General features: G+C 41.1%; 1 protein-coding gene across 1 annotated transcript in view; it reads right to left on the minus strand.

Annotated features, from left to right (window-relative positions):
• Positions 1-17,545, minus strand: part of AK5 (adenylate kinase 5) — a 258,512-nt gene that overhangs the window by 71,128 nt on the left and 169,839 nt on the right. Inside the window, exon 9 of the mRNA XM_047083085.1 lies at positions 2,989-3,031. Within this exon, the coding sequence (XP_046939041.1) occupies positions 2,989-3,031 (43 nt within the window). The remainder of the gene's footprint in view (positions 1-2,988; positions 3,032-17,545) is intronic.

A 17,545-nucleotide genomic window follows, 5' to 3' on the forward strand; every position in this document is an offset into this window, starting at 1 on the left:
AATGATGGTAAAAAGCTAAAGAAGTAGGCTCTAGAGGGGGTCAGAGGATGCCACCATGTTCAAGTCAATCCTTAGATTGGCTAATTTCTTTTAATTTTTTTAAACATTTATTAATTTTTGAGAGAAAGAGTACACAGTGTGAGTGGGGGAGGGGCAGAGAGAGGGAGAGAGAGAGGGAGACACAGAATCCGAAACAGGCTCTAGGCTCTGAGTTGTCAGCACGGAGCCTGACGCGGGGCTCAAACTCAAGAATGGTGAGATCATGACCTGGGTTGAGGATGGATGCTTAACTGACTGAGCCACCCAGTTGCCCCAGGACTGGCTACTTTCTGAGCAGCTTAGTTTAACACCCCCAGGGGTGGTGGTGGGTGTGTGGGAGCAGGCTGATTCCACAAAGAACTTTCAGAAGAGTTTCTTTGATGTGCTTAGACAAAGGCCAGACAGAGATTCTAAACCAGTGAGGAGGGTGGGTGTGGAGTGTTATGAACTATGGCTAACAAGAACTAACATTTAAAGTCAAGTTTTTAGAGCACCATGCTGGACAAACAAAATAGATCTGAGACTGGATGCTTCCCTTAGTTGGGCAGATGTGACTGCAGATGGAGCAACTGAAGATAATTTTGAATATTTTATTATTCTTAATTTAACCCTTATGCTAAGGGAGCTACTTTTCAAACTGTAATATACACTGAAGAGACAGTAATATATTAGAATATAGGACATTGTGATTTTTCACTTCACGGAAAATAACACGTGAAGTTTTGAAGTAAAGATTCTAGAGTTCAAAGGTATTTGATGTTTTTGTTGGAACCCCAGGCCCCTGAGCTGTGCGTTTCAGACCCTTGGCTGTGGAAGTTCCTGGAGCTACCCCCACCTTGAGGGGAGACCCAGGATGGAGGGGCCAGACTGGGCGGAGCCAGCCCTAAATTCCCAGTCTAGGTGTAACTTAGGGCTCTTTTTCTGGTTTTGGAGGCAGCTGCTTTTGCTCTTGCTCTGGGTGTGAGTTGACTAAAATGATGGGCAGAATGTGGTTACCTTGAGAGATAGTACAAAGTTTTTATTTCCTATCTTGGTGATAAAACTGCAGTTTTTACACTTAAAATTAACAGATAGGAGCCTGACTTACACTTTATATTTTATGTAGATGATAAGTACTTTTGAAAGCGAGATCACTCCTCTGTTATCCAACTTGCTTTTCAGTAAAATTGGGATGCTTTTTTTTATATACACAATGCTACCTTTTTGCTGGAATCCACTATTAGCTGAGGAAAAGGCCCAATTCTGAAGAGAAAATGGGACATGAAGAATTGGGTTTGGGAACAGGAGGGGAAGGAGACAGGGGAGCTAAAATCAGAGGAAAGATGTGAATTTGGGGTTTGGGGAACCATCTGGTTTTCACACTAAGGAATAAAATTTTTTGTTCTTTCTAATCAAAGAGATGCTGCAGTCTCTACAGAACAGTCCACAGTGACTGGAAAAATCCTATGTTATCTGGAGCTTTCTATTAAAGGCACATACATTGGTGCTTTTAACTCATGGACCAGATGGTCATCTCATGTTCTCTAGACTTCCAGCTTCCTTTTATGAAGCTAAGCAACAACTGTTTCTTTTTTTAAATTCCTGTCCAGTTAACGCACAAGGTTATATTGGTTTCAGGTGAACAATATAATGATTCAACAATTCTATACAAAGCTGAGCAACTTTTAATCTATTTGCTATCTAAGAAAGTGACTATGGTTGTTATTGGGTATGGTTGTACCTATGATGGAACATTCATGCAGTGTAGTCATTAGGAGTTAAGGTTATGGAGAGTTTGTAATGACTTGGGAACATGCTTATGTTATGATATACACAAAAAGAATGGAGATAATTATTTGTATATACACATGTATTCTCAACTATATAAAAACAGGTACATAGCCAACCCACTGGGATAAAATACACTAGAATATTAACCATGATTATTTAGAGGTCATAAGGTTTTAGATAGCTCATATTTTCTACCTTGAAAACATTTCCACAATGAATACATATTAATTTTATAGCCAGGAAAAAGGGAAACTTTATTAGGCAATCAATCAATCCCTGTCCAGTTGGGACTGAGTTGATTATTTGCACTTGGCTCATGTTTATGTGCCTTTCCTCATGAATCACCATGATGTCATTTGGTGACTGAGATTTTCACATACTGCTATGGCCATTATCATCAAATGACACTTTATCTATTACCTCATGCTCATGGATCAGTGTAGGATTAGAGCTGGGGTTATTTGGAAAGCCAGATCACTTACTTGCATGTGCTCACAGTCAATACAAACATATTTCCATGAACCATAGTTACAGCAACATTTATTACTGAGTGGACATGTTAGAAGGTACTTTACCTAGGACAATCATGAGCCTTATCTCTTTTGGACAATCTCAAATTCACATAATTTTAGCTATTTTCAGACAGTGAAGGCTGAATTTGCTAGTTGTTATGAGACTTTTAACATGACAACAGTTACAAAGCAGGATAATTTGGGTGTTTCTTAGGTTGCATCCCAACAGCACACTGAAGAATTTTAACTACCATGTAGGAAAAAGACTTCCAATAAATTTGAAGAATGTTAAAGTTAGCCAGCTGTCTTTACTGCAGGACTTATAGGAATCTTGCTATGCTGTTATATGTGTCTCTTCCAAAGGGTAGTGAGTGTTAAATGTTTCCCAAACATATTTTTATGAGAACATTCCATTTTCACTAAGCATGTCAAGGGTCATGTTCTCTGGGTAGTAAGGAAATGCATCTCTAAGTAAGGTGGCCCTTTGATTCTTGATATGGACTAAAAGGGGAAAGATCCAAAGAGTTCCAATCTTAATTGTGTAGCCTGGCTACGGAAAAACTGCATGCTGTCAGTAGTTTACTGTCTATCAGTTGGTGTTTAATAAAAAAGACATGTTCAAAGCTACTAAAATACAACTTTGGTCTGATCAGTAAGGGAAACTCACCTCCCATGGTATCCTCTCCAAATACATTTAACTGGTCATCACCCTGCACATAAAAAATCAAAATATTAGGTGAGAGTACTAACAGGTATTGTGCTAAACTTCTTGCCAATGTACATTAACATATCTAACTTTCCAAACAACTCTATGAAGGAGGCACAATTACTATCCACCTTTTACAGATGAAAAAGCCAATAAGTCGAGAAGCAAGTTGCCCAAGGTCATGTAGCAGTGAGGGACAAAACCCAGATTGGAACCTGGGCTGTCTGTCCCAAGAGTTCATGCTGTCTTTGTTGGACTTCCTGGTACAATATCGCACTTCATTTTCTTGGTGCATGACCTATCTGTGATCAGAAAAGCTGATTTGAAGAACACAACACTCTTCAGTGCCCAAAGCTCACTGATGGTTGTAGTTATAGTTGTTTAAAAACAACTTCATGGTTTAAAGCTGGACTTGGCACACTCTCTGTAAAGGGTCAGATAGGAAGTGTTTAGCAGTGGGTGCCATATGGTTAACCACTGGCCAATCCCTGAAAACTAAAGCATGAAATAAGGGAGACTGGAATGACCAGCTTTGATTGATGCCTGCCTTTAAATGTTTATTTTATTTTTTAATCAAGTAGCTGCTGCATTTTCCTTACAGAAGAACCAGTGGTAGTTGGAGGGGGGTGGTGAGGGGAGTCTAGGATGAAAGTTTATATAAAAAGGCATTTGGTGAGAATTCTAATTTCTACTTATGTCTCCATCCATTCCATTTTCCCACTCCCTCATCCATCATAGGTAACCACTTACAGAAGTTTTTTTTTTTTTGCATCTTTTTCCCGATACACAAAAAACTTTCAGATATCTATGGATACATTTGAACATAAATATATAATCTGGCATTACCTCCATTTTGTATACAGAAAAAAGTGTACTTATATTACACATGTATATATGTTCATAATATACATACTCATCTATAATGATACTGTTCTTCCCCTTGCATTTTCACTTATCAGTGTATCCTGGAGAACTTTCCATATCAATACAGAATGTTCTCAGTTGTACAGTATTCCATCGTATGGAAGGTAACATAGTTGTTGTTTTTAACTAGTCCTTTATTGATGGACCATTGAGCTGTTTCCAATCTTGGGTTATTTTGGGAAAAGCATGGTGAATAAGCTCATATAAAGGTCATTTCATACACATATATCTGTAGGATAAATTATCAGAGAAGGGGATGTGTGGTCAGACAGTAAATGTATCTATAACTGATAGATTTTGTCAAACTGCTCTCCATTACAGGTTGTGCCATTTTGCAGGGCCAGCCTGTGGCTCATGCTTCACTCCAGCCTCTTGCTTCTAATTTGCTTTGATGTAGGAGTCAGTTAAATGAGGTTGGCTGGTTGTATTAATGCCCCCTTAAGGTAAACTGCCATGAGAGTACTTGTTTGAAATCAGAGCCTTGCCATTCTTTTTTAGAACATATGCCTTCAGGGCAACTTTACTGCTTGTCTTCTTAGATTTCCCTGTGTATCTAGAGCTATTCCAGGTGAGAGAAGAGTTTTTAATAGAGTGTTCATTCAGGAACACATTTGCATTCATTAACTTCCTTCCATGAATAGGAAAAATGTCAATTATTCCTCAGTGAGCCTATCCCTACTTCTCTTGTTGAAATCATTGCATTTTACAGCATTGCATTTTGGAGTTATTGGGATCATCTAATCCAACCCTGCCATCACCCTCTCCCATTTTACAGATGGGGAAATGGGTGGTCATTGAGGTCATTTGAGGAGCCCATGGCCATGTCATCATGTCCTTAGTGAAGTCAGGGTTAGGATGAGAACCACATCTCCTACCACACAGCATGGTTCCTGGAGATCTAATCCTAGGAGCTTAGCTACCACCATGGATCTGTTAGTGTCATGCCACTGCCTGGCTGGTGCACCCATCTCTCAGCTGTTGCTAAGGGCTCACAGAACACCTTCAACATAGGACAATTCTGGTATAAGTTGTGCCCTAGTGTTCCCCTTGAGATCAGACTGAAGCTGATAGCCACCTGGGGTCACATCCTTGCTCACCTCCTGCCCCTGCCCTATCTTGCATCTCTCCCCCTGTCCTAAAAGCACTCCCTAATAGCACACTTGCAAAGAATTCCCATTTGAGGTTTTGCCTCTAGTGAAGCCCACCTGAGACAGGGACCTGTTTGAAGTTATGTTTGCCTAACAAGCATCTACACAGAAAGAGGTTCAGCAGCTTTTGTTGGAAAAGGATTGTTCCATTAGACTCTGCTTATTGCTTGTCACACAGCTATTGAACATATCCAGGTAGTGTTAGGGAGTCTTCTCCCTTAATTTTTAATATCACTGTTGAGTTATAAGACTTACACCCATCTTACAGGCTGAACTGCATCAGATTTTTCTCACACCTAGTTATCATGTTTTAGAAGAGCAATCAAGGTTAATCTGAATTAGTAAAATAATGCACTGTGTTATAAAGGAGCCTATCTCACCTCTATGTGGCTTCTTGAGTCTGACTGGTTTTTATCCATAGCTTTTATTCATAGCCTTCTAGTATGTTTGCCCAACTGCTTCATATGAGCCCCAGCCTTACTTCCAATAAAGCCCTGATAGTGAAAAGGTTTTTGGAGCAGAGTGGTGCTAGGAATGGGGCCCACTGCATTCAATGACATGAAAGCCCAGGTAAATAGGATGTTTGACTGGGGGGTGTTATTTTCCATTGATGCTCAATAAACCTCATGATTCCTATGTGAATTTTTTTTGTAAATAAAATTAATCTGGCATCTTATACACACACACACACACACACACACACACACACACACACACACTAACAACTAATGAAAGGCAAACACTTCTGGTTTTGTTTTGGTGAAAAAGATGCCATAAAGACCCCAGAAGCCCTAAGTCTCATCTCTTTCTTTTCAAGTGCTAAGTGTGTTCTGTATGAAAGGCATTAATTCAGAATGTCAATTATATAAGAAGCAAAATGTCAGACAGGTTTGTTTCAGATACCTAATAATCTGTAGCTGCATCTGCAGTGAGGCATACTTTGAGAAAGTACAACCCATTGACTACCAACTTCCACCCTAGGCACCCGTGGGTGCTTCTTGGTGTTACAGTCTTTCATTGTGTTGTGCTCCATCTAGTCAGCCTTCTGACACCTGTAAGCCTGAATTGTGAGGTTGAGCTTTGTGGGTATGATGAGGCATAGGTGCCTTTCCACAGTAATAAACTAGGTTTGGGGGGCATAAAGCAGAATACTAAATCTGAACAAACCAAAAGAAACGGTACTAATATTGGCACAGATTTTATGTAAGTGCCAATTATGACTCACACATACGAAGCCAAGACACAGACTGCAATGAGGTAATTAATGCTGGTGAAGATGGGCAAAGCTGCAGAGAAACCATTAACACACAAGAGCAAGTTCAGGTTGCCATATCTTCTTGTGCTGTATTTACGATACAATGCTGGTAACTGAAGGGGAGAAATAAAAAAAAAATCCTGTTGCAGTGACACAGCTAGAACCTCCAGACAGGACTTGTGGCTCTATGGGAAACTGGGTTTGGACTATGGATATGCTTTGGTCTCTATCTCTCATTCTCCAGTCAGGCCAGAGCCATAGGAGAGCAAAAGCGAATTGCATTCAACTTTATTTCCCGGGGTGGATGTGTCGGCAAGGAACTGCTTTTGCAAGGCTGGATTCTGGTATCATTTTTAGGAAGAGCAGCTAGTTGAGGTGCGTATATGTTTTCCTTTAGGATTGTAGCTCCTACTATCACCACCTTATGATATGGGTGTCTTGTCACTCTCAATTCCTTGAACTATTGAAATTTTGGGGGGAGAGATAAAAATAGAGCAACGTAGCCTCCCGGAGGGGTTCACCAATCATAAGAAATTATGTTCTTCCACCTGCTTTCATTCCAGCCTGGTGTATGCTCCTGCCTGCAGGACCCGTTCTGTGTGACATTGTCACAAGCAGATCAGGTCCTAATATAAAGTGGACATTGAACTACTGCTATAATCTCACTGGATCCTTGCTGGGAACCTATGCGTGTGGAATGATGCTGCTGAAGTTCTGTGTGTCACTGGATGGGGATGTGCCTGAGCATATCCACTGCTGCCCGCAGTGCCCTGATACCAACCTATGTTTCTTTATCAGCAGTCTCTTACTGGTATCAGAGGTGAGGTCATGGAGTCAGATATTTACGCTGCTCCTCCTTATGTAGATAGTGTTGATGTTTAAAAATCCTTTGGGGACACGGCATCTGGGTGGCTCAGTTGGTTAAGCATCGAACTTTGGCTCAGGTCATGATCTTGCTGTTTGTGGGTTCAAGGCCTGTGTCGGGCTCTGTGCTGACAGATTGGAACTTGGAGCCTGCTTCAGATTCGGTGTCTCCCTCTCTCTCTGCCCACCCTTCCCCCGCCTCATGCTCTGTCTCTCTCTCAAAAATAAATACACATTAAAAAAATTAAAAAGTTATTTGAAATTAATAAAAAAATACTTAAAATAAATAAATAAATAAATAAATAAATAAATAAATAAATATTCCTTTGGGGACCACGAAACGAAAGTTCTCCTGGGAAGGAGGTAGGACATTTTTGGGGTATCTTTCTAGTTCTTGTTTGTATTAAACTGTATGTGTATTTCATGGTATAAAAATGTATACAGCTTCAAATGGAATTATGACAAAGAGGTTTTATTTAACAACAGAATATCATAGCTAAGATGAATTTCTTGCCCTAAAATTCACCAAGAAAAGACTACTTTCTTTCTCTGACATTAAGCACAGAGATCAACTTCAAGATTCAAAACAATGGATTTCAAAGAGATTCTCTAGTTTCTGAAATGAATGTGAGGAGCAGTCTTTTATAATTTTTTCTGACCTCCCCGAATACTAAGCAGTTCTCAAAGAATCATGGACCATGAAATGCTAGCATGAGGATTTTTCTAGGTTTCTATTTAAATTGATCTAAGGCCTCCCTCGCTGGTTCTAAGAAGCAACAACAGGAAGGTGGGGATGGGTTTGAGGCACAAAATGTTCTGTAGTTCTCAGAAGTGGTCATCTTCATTGAGAAGCAGAATCTTAACAGGAAGAAATAATAATTAAAAAAAAAAACCCAACCCAAACAATACGAGGCTATTTCCCCATCTCATAACCTGAAAATGAAACTTTGTGAAGCTTTTTTGTTAAAAAACAAAAACAGCAAACACCTCGAGTAAACGACTAAATTTTTTTAAAGTTTATTTATTATTTTTGAGAGTGAGAGAGACAGAGACAGAGTGTGAGCAGGGGAGGGGCAGAGAGCGAGGGAGACACAGAATCTGAAGCAGGATCCAGGCTCTGAGCTGTCAGCACAGAGCCTAGCGCAGGGCTTGAATCCATGAACCGTGTGATCATGACCTGAGCCGAAATTGGATGCCTAACTGACTGAGCCACCCAGGTGCCCCCTGAGCAAACAATTTTAAAAAATGGTTATTGGAACTGCTATTTGCTAGTGTTCAGAGTGCTTTTAACGTGCATGATGTCATCCAATCCTCGGAAAGACACTAGGAGATGGGCAAGTTTGAGATTTCCTATTGTTCAGATGAGGAAACAGGCTCAGCAAGCTATGTGACTGTGCAGGATGCCCCAGCTAGTGCACTTGCCTGGTTCCCATGCCTGGGTCCTGATGCCTCTCCTGCAGCCCCTGATGGAGCATGACAACCCATCTGTGTGTGATGTGGAGCACAGAGTGTAACGAGTAACTACACTACACCAGCGAAGCAAATGCTCATGGTGTCTTATGAATAGGAAGGAAGGTGGATTCCTTTGCTAAAAGAGGGACGGAAGCCACATCATGCCAACCAAATGATGTGAAAGCGAAATTCTCAAGTTTACTGGTTAGCTGTGAATGTAGTTTTAAGATTCCTCGGATCTTCAGCAGGAGAGTATTGGAAAACAGAAACGTAACTGCATTTTATCAGCAGGAAGAAGGGAGACTGGTCCTTGAGAAGCACTTTGAGTGTTTACAGTTCTTTTCTAAAGCATGTTTTCATTTAAAGTAATGGGCAATTTGGAAAAAAAGTATGGGGAGTGGTGTGTAATTTAGTTACACCCAAGAATTTATTTTACGGCAAGTCTCATTTCTCTCTCACTGAAGTATACACAATTAGAGGCCTTCTTGCTGTGGTAGCACTTGTATAATTGAGTAAACAGGGATAAAAAAATATAGGGGATGCTAGGCTAACCTTTTCCTAGTCTTATTAAATTGCAGGTTCTCTACATGAACTACTTTAAATAGTGGTTTACAGATCTGGCTCTCTAGGAGGAATGTTTTTCTTCTTTTATATATAAATCAAAATGTTGCTGTCTCTAATAAAAAATTTATTTTATTTTAAAGGCTTTTTAAAATGTTTTTTATTTATTGAGAGAGAGAAAGAGAAAGAGCATGAGTCAGGGAGGGGCAGAGAGAGGGAGAAAGAGAATCCCAAGCAGGCTCCACTCTGTTAGCACAGAGCCTGACAAGGGGCTCGATCTTACAAACCATGAGATCATTACTTGAGCTGAAGTCAAGAATCGGACACTTAACCTACTGAGACACTCAGGCGCCCCTCTAATAAAACTTTTAAAGAAAATATTTTCCTGTTTTCCTACAACTTCCTGTTTTCACCCCACTGCTAGAAGACAATGTAAGACACACTTTAATCTTGTCTTCACAAGCCAAATGCAGCATGTGGTTAAGCAGGGCTTTGTCAGGCTGCTGCTGCAAAGGAAGGAGCAAAATTCCCATTCTGATTTCCTCTCATTTAAAGTTAATGTTGGCCGGGGTCCTTGGGTGGCTCAGTTGGTTAAACGTCTGACTTCAGCTCAGGTCGTGATCTCACGGTTTGTGAATTTAAGCCTAGCACTGGGCTCTGTACTGACAGTGCAGAGCCTGCTTGGGATTCTCTCTCTCCTTCTTGCTCTGCCCCTCTCCTATTTGTGGGCTCTCTCTCTCTCTCTCTCTCAAAATAAATAAATAAACTTAAAAAAAACCCTCTATATGTGTTCATGTGTTTTTTAGGGAGAAAAATATCACCCAGAGGAGTCACTCTTTGTCCCACCTTCTTTCTTTAAAAAGGAAGTAAGACTGGGGGGAGGCAGGTGGGGTAGAGTGAGCAAGTGGAGAGCTCAAAGGACCCTTTGATGACTCCTCCTCAATTCCTCTGAGTCCTTCCCTCATCATGGGTATATCCCAATGCCTTTCTCTTCAGTCTGAAGCACTTATTGGTTATCACTATGACAGATGGACCAAGCAGCTTCCCATGGACCACCCTTAAATCCAGAGTCCAGCTCTGACCTTGCCCCACATCTCTCACTTTCATTATTCCCCAACTTGAGAGTCCGTGTCCAACTCCCGGAGGTTCTAGAGGGTAAGGTTGAATGGGTAGTGAGACAGGGTTAGTTGGTGGTTGTGGGACATAGAGCAAAGGAGGAACTAACAATGACATCCAGGTTGGAGCTGTGAATCAAAGAGGCAGGTCAAAAGAGGTGTTCTTCCCACTAGAAACAACCTGTAGACCTGAGTTGAGGAGGAATGAGATCTTGCTGGAACCTTGATTTTAGCTGAGTGAAATCTATTTTGGATTTTTGACTTCCAGAACTGTAAGATAATACATTTGTGTATTTTTATCCATGAAGTTTGTGGTAATTTGTTAGGGCAACAACAGGGAATTAACTCAAGCTCCTCCTATATGCTGGGAATGGGTCTAGATGCAGGAAAAGTAACAGTGAACAAATGGTTTTGACTCACTGACTGTATTAGGTATTTGAGCATGTGCTAAAACAAAGGGTTGTAAATGATTTTTATCCATGGGGGCTTTTGTTCAAACAGAATCTCATATGGAAGCCTAATATCTAAAAGAGAAGAATGGAACTACTATTGGTGGGAGTGGAGTAGGTGGTTCCAGAACACTGCCAGGACCACCCCCTCTGCCCCCTCCCTGACCCCCATTGGCAGACCCTCTTAGATGCCTACCCAATAGCCCACTTTCTTGCAGGCAGAGCCACCTGCCTCGTCAGATGCCAAAGATGGCCAATCCTTGCTTTCCCATCCTCTGCATTATGGGCATAGGGTTTTGACCAAATCTGGGCCAGCAGGATGTGAAAAGCAAGTCTCTGGGCTTCAGAGGACAGAGTTCCTCCCTATTAAAAAGAAAGAGGGACAAACATGGGGAGGATCAGCTTCACTCATCCATTCTATTTTTGCAAATGATCATGTGAGGACCAGATGCTTGGAGCTGCCCTTGCTGCCTTGAGACCTTGAAGGGAGGCAATGCTCACAGACTGAAGGGGGCAACAGTCTGGGAAAGAGGGAAGCAGTCTGGCCCTGTGTGGCTATCACAGGACCAGCCCTGGTCCATCTACCTTCAGACTGTGGTTAAGGGAGAAAACAACATTTTAAATTGTTTAACCCAATTTTAGTTAGGTTACCAGCAGGTGCAAGGAACCTCACCGAATCCTGTTGAACTTATCCACAACTGTAAAATCCTTTCTTGGGTAAAAAAAAAAAAAAGGCTCAAATATACAGAATGTCACTTTTTGCCTATACATGAGGGCACTTACTAGTATTCCAATAAATGAGTTATTAAAGGTTAAGACTATTTGCAATCCAAACCTAAAATCAGCATGTTTTTAGAGCTTTTGGAGGACTCCAATTCAGTATTCTAAAAATCTGGCTGCTATACAAGATCCGGAAATGTTCGGTGCTAAAGACGACGTAAGACACACTTTGTTCCTGTCTTTGTATGCCAAATGCAGTGCAGTTGTCAAGCAGGGCTTAACACGTGCTAAAACTGGCAATCTTACAGTTTTCAGGAAGGATGCTTTCTTGCTGCTGTTCTTGTTTTTCATTATAAATTATGATCACTTAATCTTCATTAATGTTGATTTATTTTGTTGTGGGTTGTTTACTTAATGCTGGCCTGTGTGTTGGTATTTATTTGCACTGACCATCTTTGGGGATAGACTGTAAGATGTGCAAGTCTGAGGGTTCACAGATGAGCCTCCAGATTACTCTACACAGTTACAGAGGTTGAGTCTCTACACATCCCAACATACTGATGCAATAAAAGTTGGTGCTGTCACAGTTGTTTGTTCCAGGGAAAAGTGCGAACAGGTGAAGTAAGCAGGCAGTTGAGACAATTGAACAAAAAAGGCATTTCAGTGCATTCTAAACCCTGAAATAGTATTTCTATCATTTTATTATATTGGCTATAATAATAATAACTACACTTATTGGGTATTATCTCATGTAATTTCTTCATTAGCGGCCTACTGAAGGAGGTGCTGTCATCCCCATTATACATATTTGAAGCTCTGTTTTAGGGATTGTGGAAATCTGCCTGTGTATTGGAGCTAAAAAAATGTGTGAGCTGGGATTCGAATTCAGTTCTGTCTGAGCCCAAAACCTGAGCATCAACTTAAAAAAATACATAACTTACAAATGTGCCATTAATTAAGAAAATTCAAAATCATGAAAAGTTATGGGGATTGGATTATGTTTGTGTCCATCAGGTGCTTTTTCCCCTGCAAATGCAAAAGCTATTTTGGAATTACCACATACAGACTAAGATATTTGTCAAGTAATTATTTTGTATTGAGAATAATTTTTACCAATATATATTGATCCTAAAAAAACAGTTAAATTCAATTTCCAGTCCTGTGCCTCAAATATGTGTTGCCTTCTTTTTTCTTGTATGCAGTAGGTGCTCAAGAGTTGCTGGCAAAGGGGAAGCGTCATTTGCTGAGCTCCTTCCAGGCACTACAACTGATGCTTTCACAGAAATCTCATTATTCTTATGCAAATACCATGAGGTAGGCTTTACTATCCCCCAGTTGTAAGTAAGAAGATTAAGGGCTCTGAATTTGTAGTTTTACCTGCCATAACAAGTGGGAAAAGGCATCCTGGTGGTTAGAAAAAAAGGTTTGATGTTTGTTCTTTCCTGTACCATTGCATCAAACGGTCTGTGACAGATTAATAGCAACTGTGGCCTCAAATTTTCACTCTTCTTTGCATGCATGCCTCTTACAAGGTCATTTTGTATACACCCTCATCAAGAAGGGAGTCTGTTCTCCCACCTTTGACCTGGGCCAGTTTTATGACTTGCTTCAGCCATCAGAATGAGGAAGAGAAGACAGCGTGCCAGTTCTCAGGCTATACTTCCAGAAGCTTGCATGCTTCCGTGTCCTCCTTGGTCCCCTGCCACTGCCATGAAGATAAGCCTGGGCCAGCCTGCTAAAGGATGAAAGGCCATGTGGAGCAGAGGTCCACTCATCCCGGCAAGGCCATCCTAGACTGACCAGGCTCTGGCTGACCCAGCAGCCAGGTCAAACCCAGCCAGAGTTCTATCAAAGAAACAGAACCAGAAAGATTTTAATCTATCTATGTATCTCCATCTCTATAAGAGATTTACTGCAGGGAATTGGCTTACACAAGTATGGGAGCTAGTTGGACAAGTCTGAAATCCATAGGGCAGGGTGGCAGGCTGGAAACTCTAGGGCACAAGGTGACACTGAGACCACACACAGGATTTCCTCTTCCTCAGGGAAACCTCAGTTTTGCTTCTAAGGCCTTTCAACTGATTGGATGAGACCCATCCAAATTATCAACGGGTAATCTCACTGTTGGTAGGAATATCAATTGTTGCAACCACTGTAGAAAACAGCACAGAGGTTCCTCAAAAAAATTAAAAATAGAACTGCTATTCTGATCCAGTGATCCAGCGATTCCACTTAGGGGTATTTATACAAAGTGAAAGAAATCACTGTCTCACAAAGATACCCATACTCCCACATTCACTAAAGTATATTTGCAATAGCCAAGATGTAAAAAAACCTAAGTGTCCACTGACAGACTGATAAAGAAAATGTCACACACACACACACACACACACACACACACACACTGGAATATTATTTATCCATAAAAAGAAGGACATCCTGCCATTTGCAGCACCATGGATGGACCTTGAGGACTTTATGTTAAGTGAAATAAGTCAGATGGAGAAAGATGAATACTGTATGATACCACTTACATGTGGAATCTAAACTAAAAAAACCCCAACCTCATAGATAAAAGAGAACACATTGGTGGTTGACAAAGGTAGGGGGTGGCAGTTGGGCAAAATGGATGAAGGTGGTCAAAGGAACAAACTTCCAGTTCTAAGATAAATAAATCCTAGGAATGTGATGGTGACTACAGCATGGTGACTATAGTCAACAATACCTTTGAAGATACTAATGGGAGTAGATCTTAAAAGTTATCACATACACACAAAATTTGTAACTGTGTGTGGTGATGGATGTTAACTAGGCTTACTGTGGTAAACATTTTGCAATGGTATATATATATATCTATATATCTATATATATATCTATATATATATATATATATATATATATATATATATATCTCAAATTGTTTTTTTGTACACCTAAAATGAATACAATGTTACACGTCAATTATATCTCAATTTATAACAAGATAATCTCCTTTACATAAGGGCAACTGACTGTACATGTTAACCTCATCTACAAAATATCTTCACAGCAACATCTAGATTGCTGTTTGATTAAGTCACTGGGACCCATAGCCTAGCCAAGCTGACACATAAGAGGGCCATTACACTGTGGATGTGTGAGTGAGCCCAGCCTCCATCAGTGGACCTGGTTAGCCAGCCCCAGTGCCATAAGAGAAATAAATGGATGTGGTTTGAAGCCACTAAGTTCTAGCAGTTTCACAGCAATAATTAACTGATAGGTAGCACCTCTTATTTGGAAACAATATTTGAAAATTCTTTCCCCTGATGAGTTTGCCCTTTTGCTTTTGGCTGTCCGCTATAACGTTGCCAAGACAATGCAGAAGACAGCTAATGGGTTGTTTCCTAGAGTGACCTAGCTGTACCCTCCTGTAGTATGTTGTACTCAAAGGCCAGCCTTTTTATCTTCTCTTTGTTTTAAAAATCTTAGTACAAAGTTCCACAGGAGATGAAAGAGAAATATTTTCCTATCTTTTGAAGAACTTTTGGCAAAGAGTATCTGGGGAATATTCAAAAGCCACGATGACATCATATTGGAAAAGCACACATTCAACCCACTACCAAAACACAAACAGACGCAGGAACCAAGGAAACCAACCTGCTCTTTTCTACTTCTCAAAGTCTCTCACACAGAATGCCATACAGAAAAAAGAAACAACTGCCAAAAGCAGAAATAAAAGAAGCCCAGGAAAGACGAACCTATAAGAGAAGTTAACACTTAAAAGCTGGGTCAATCAAAATGGAGGGCTGGACTCCTGGTGCTGAGAGAAGGCAGCCCTTTCGTTGTGGCTGGAAGCTGGAGATGGCCTGCCTGTGAGGCACACCTTCCATGTACATTTCTGCAGTTGTACACTGTGCAAACCATCTTGTCTGGGGAGATAAGTGGGAACTGAATCCACTCACCAACCTGTGTGTCCCCAAGGACGTGTGTGGTAGAGGAGGTTCTTTTTCTAACTTGAACAAATGGCACTACATGGGCTAGTAGTGGCCTGCCTTAAGGTGAGGTTTGATCATTTTTTTTACATGTTTATCTATTTTTGGTGGGGGGGGGGTGTGCAGAGGGGCAGAGAGAGAGGAGAGAGAGAATCCCAAGTAGGCTCCACGCTGTTAGTGCAGAGCCTGATGTGGGGCTTGATCCCACAAACCCTGAGATCTTGACCTGAGCCGAAATCAAGAGTCAGATGCCTAACCCACTGAGCCACCCAGGTGCCCCTGATCATTCTTCCCCACTATTAAATATCCTATTTAATTTCTATTAAATAGAAAAAAAGAGAGTTATGGGGAAAAAAGCAAATGAGAGTTTTACAGTTCTTGCAAATGCCATTTTCCTGGTATCAGTCAGATCTCCCTCTCCCCCTGCCCAAGCTACCCCTATAATTAAACATACATTCTGCTTATAAGTCCGGGGCTTGCTATACCAACTTGGCCTTGGCCTGGTCCTCTAGCCCCACTTTGGCACAATCCTAGCACTTAGGCCCCTCCTCTCTGCTCCTTCCCTGATTCATAACACAGGAACCATCACTCCTTTCCTACTTCACAGTGCTACTGTTTTGAGGATTGGATGAGGTCTAAAGAGAAAGGGCAGAGTATAAACACAGGGTGTGCTGTTTATGAAACCACTTTACCTTGGGAGAGGGTCAGGGTGTCTCTTTAAACACATTTTATGAGCTCAGAGTGGCCTCCTTCCCCTGAAGTTGCAAGACACAAAACTTTAAAGGACAATGGGAGTGTTCTAAAGTCTTGAATAAATCCTCTTCAATGCCTCTTCATGTCTCTTCTACATATGTAATAAAATTAAAGAATTACACGTGCTCCCTGAGCTCATGAGCTTTGTGTCTATTTGAGGAGACTGATATTAATTAGATAATCATATAAGTAAATGCATATTAAATATGGGTGTATACAAAATATGGGATTCTAGGAAAATTAAACTCTGATGTGGATTATGGTTGGGGAATGGGCTCCCAGTTTGCCAAGGCAGGAAGGGAGGGAAGGGGAGACAGGAAGAGATAAGCCTATCTCAGGAAGAGCCCTCAGCTGATGCAAAGGCCCAAAAGAGGAGGAGCCTACACCCAAGCCAGCTAAAGGCAGGCCAGTGAGGCTGGCAAAGACAGCCAGGGGGATAGTGCACTGAGGCACCTTGCAAGGAACCAGGGAGCCCCAGTGAGAATTTGGGTTTTGTCCCAAGAGCAATGGGAAGAAAGGCGTTGAGGACTACAAGCTGGCAAGTGACAAGATCAGCTCAGTGTTTTTGTAAAGAACACTCTGTCCAAAGTGGGAAGAACAATGGCTGCCCCAGACGGTGGTGGCTAAGAGAAAATACGACCACTGGAAGTATTTCATCAGCAGTAAATTGGCGTACAAGTGTAAGGTGCTATTATTACATCCTTTGTTTCTTAGTACATCAAGGCAGGGGTAACTTTTCATGTCTTCAGAAAAGTCACATCTCTTATTTAAGATTATAAGATAAATTTGGGGTCAAATCTGGTGCCAGAACCCACCCACTATTCCCACCTACTCTTCTAATAGAGGCTCCACTCTATCACCTTCAAAACAGAAATGGATCCAAGTGGCCTTTGGTGGAAGCTGGATGTGAGCAAATGTTACCCCAGAACATTCGGAGATGAAATCTGAGGCTTGTGTGTTGCTAACCACAGATGACAGCAAGCCTGGCATTTAGCTTGGCATGGACGTGCTGGTGGAAAGGCAAAGCAAAAAAAAAATGCAGTCTTAGGAAAGCCTTGGGGAAAATAACTCACCAAACATATTACTTTCCTTCTTTTCCTTTTTTTTTTTAAGAATGTTAAGCTCAAGAGCAACTACAGTACATTTGTTTTTTCATTTTTTTTTCACTTAATTGAGCAGTTGCCACAGCAACTCCAGAACAGACTACTCATTGCCTTCAATGAATTGCAGATACACATTTTTCATGATGCAACTGAAAGTTGCAGCGAGCTTTTCAAAAAGGTAATTTAGAGAGGTTGCTTTTTTT

The sequence above is a fragment of the Lynx rufus genome, unplaced genomic scaffold, assembly GCF_022079265.1.
Source record: "Lynx rufus isolate CCGP_SWC_20201006 ecotype Redwood Valley unplaced genomic scaffold, mLynRuf1.p SCAF_2, whole genome shotgun sequence".
Taxonomy (NCBI): Eukaryota; Metazoa; Chordata; class Mammalia; order Carnivora; family Felidae; genus Lynx; species Lynx rufus.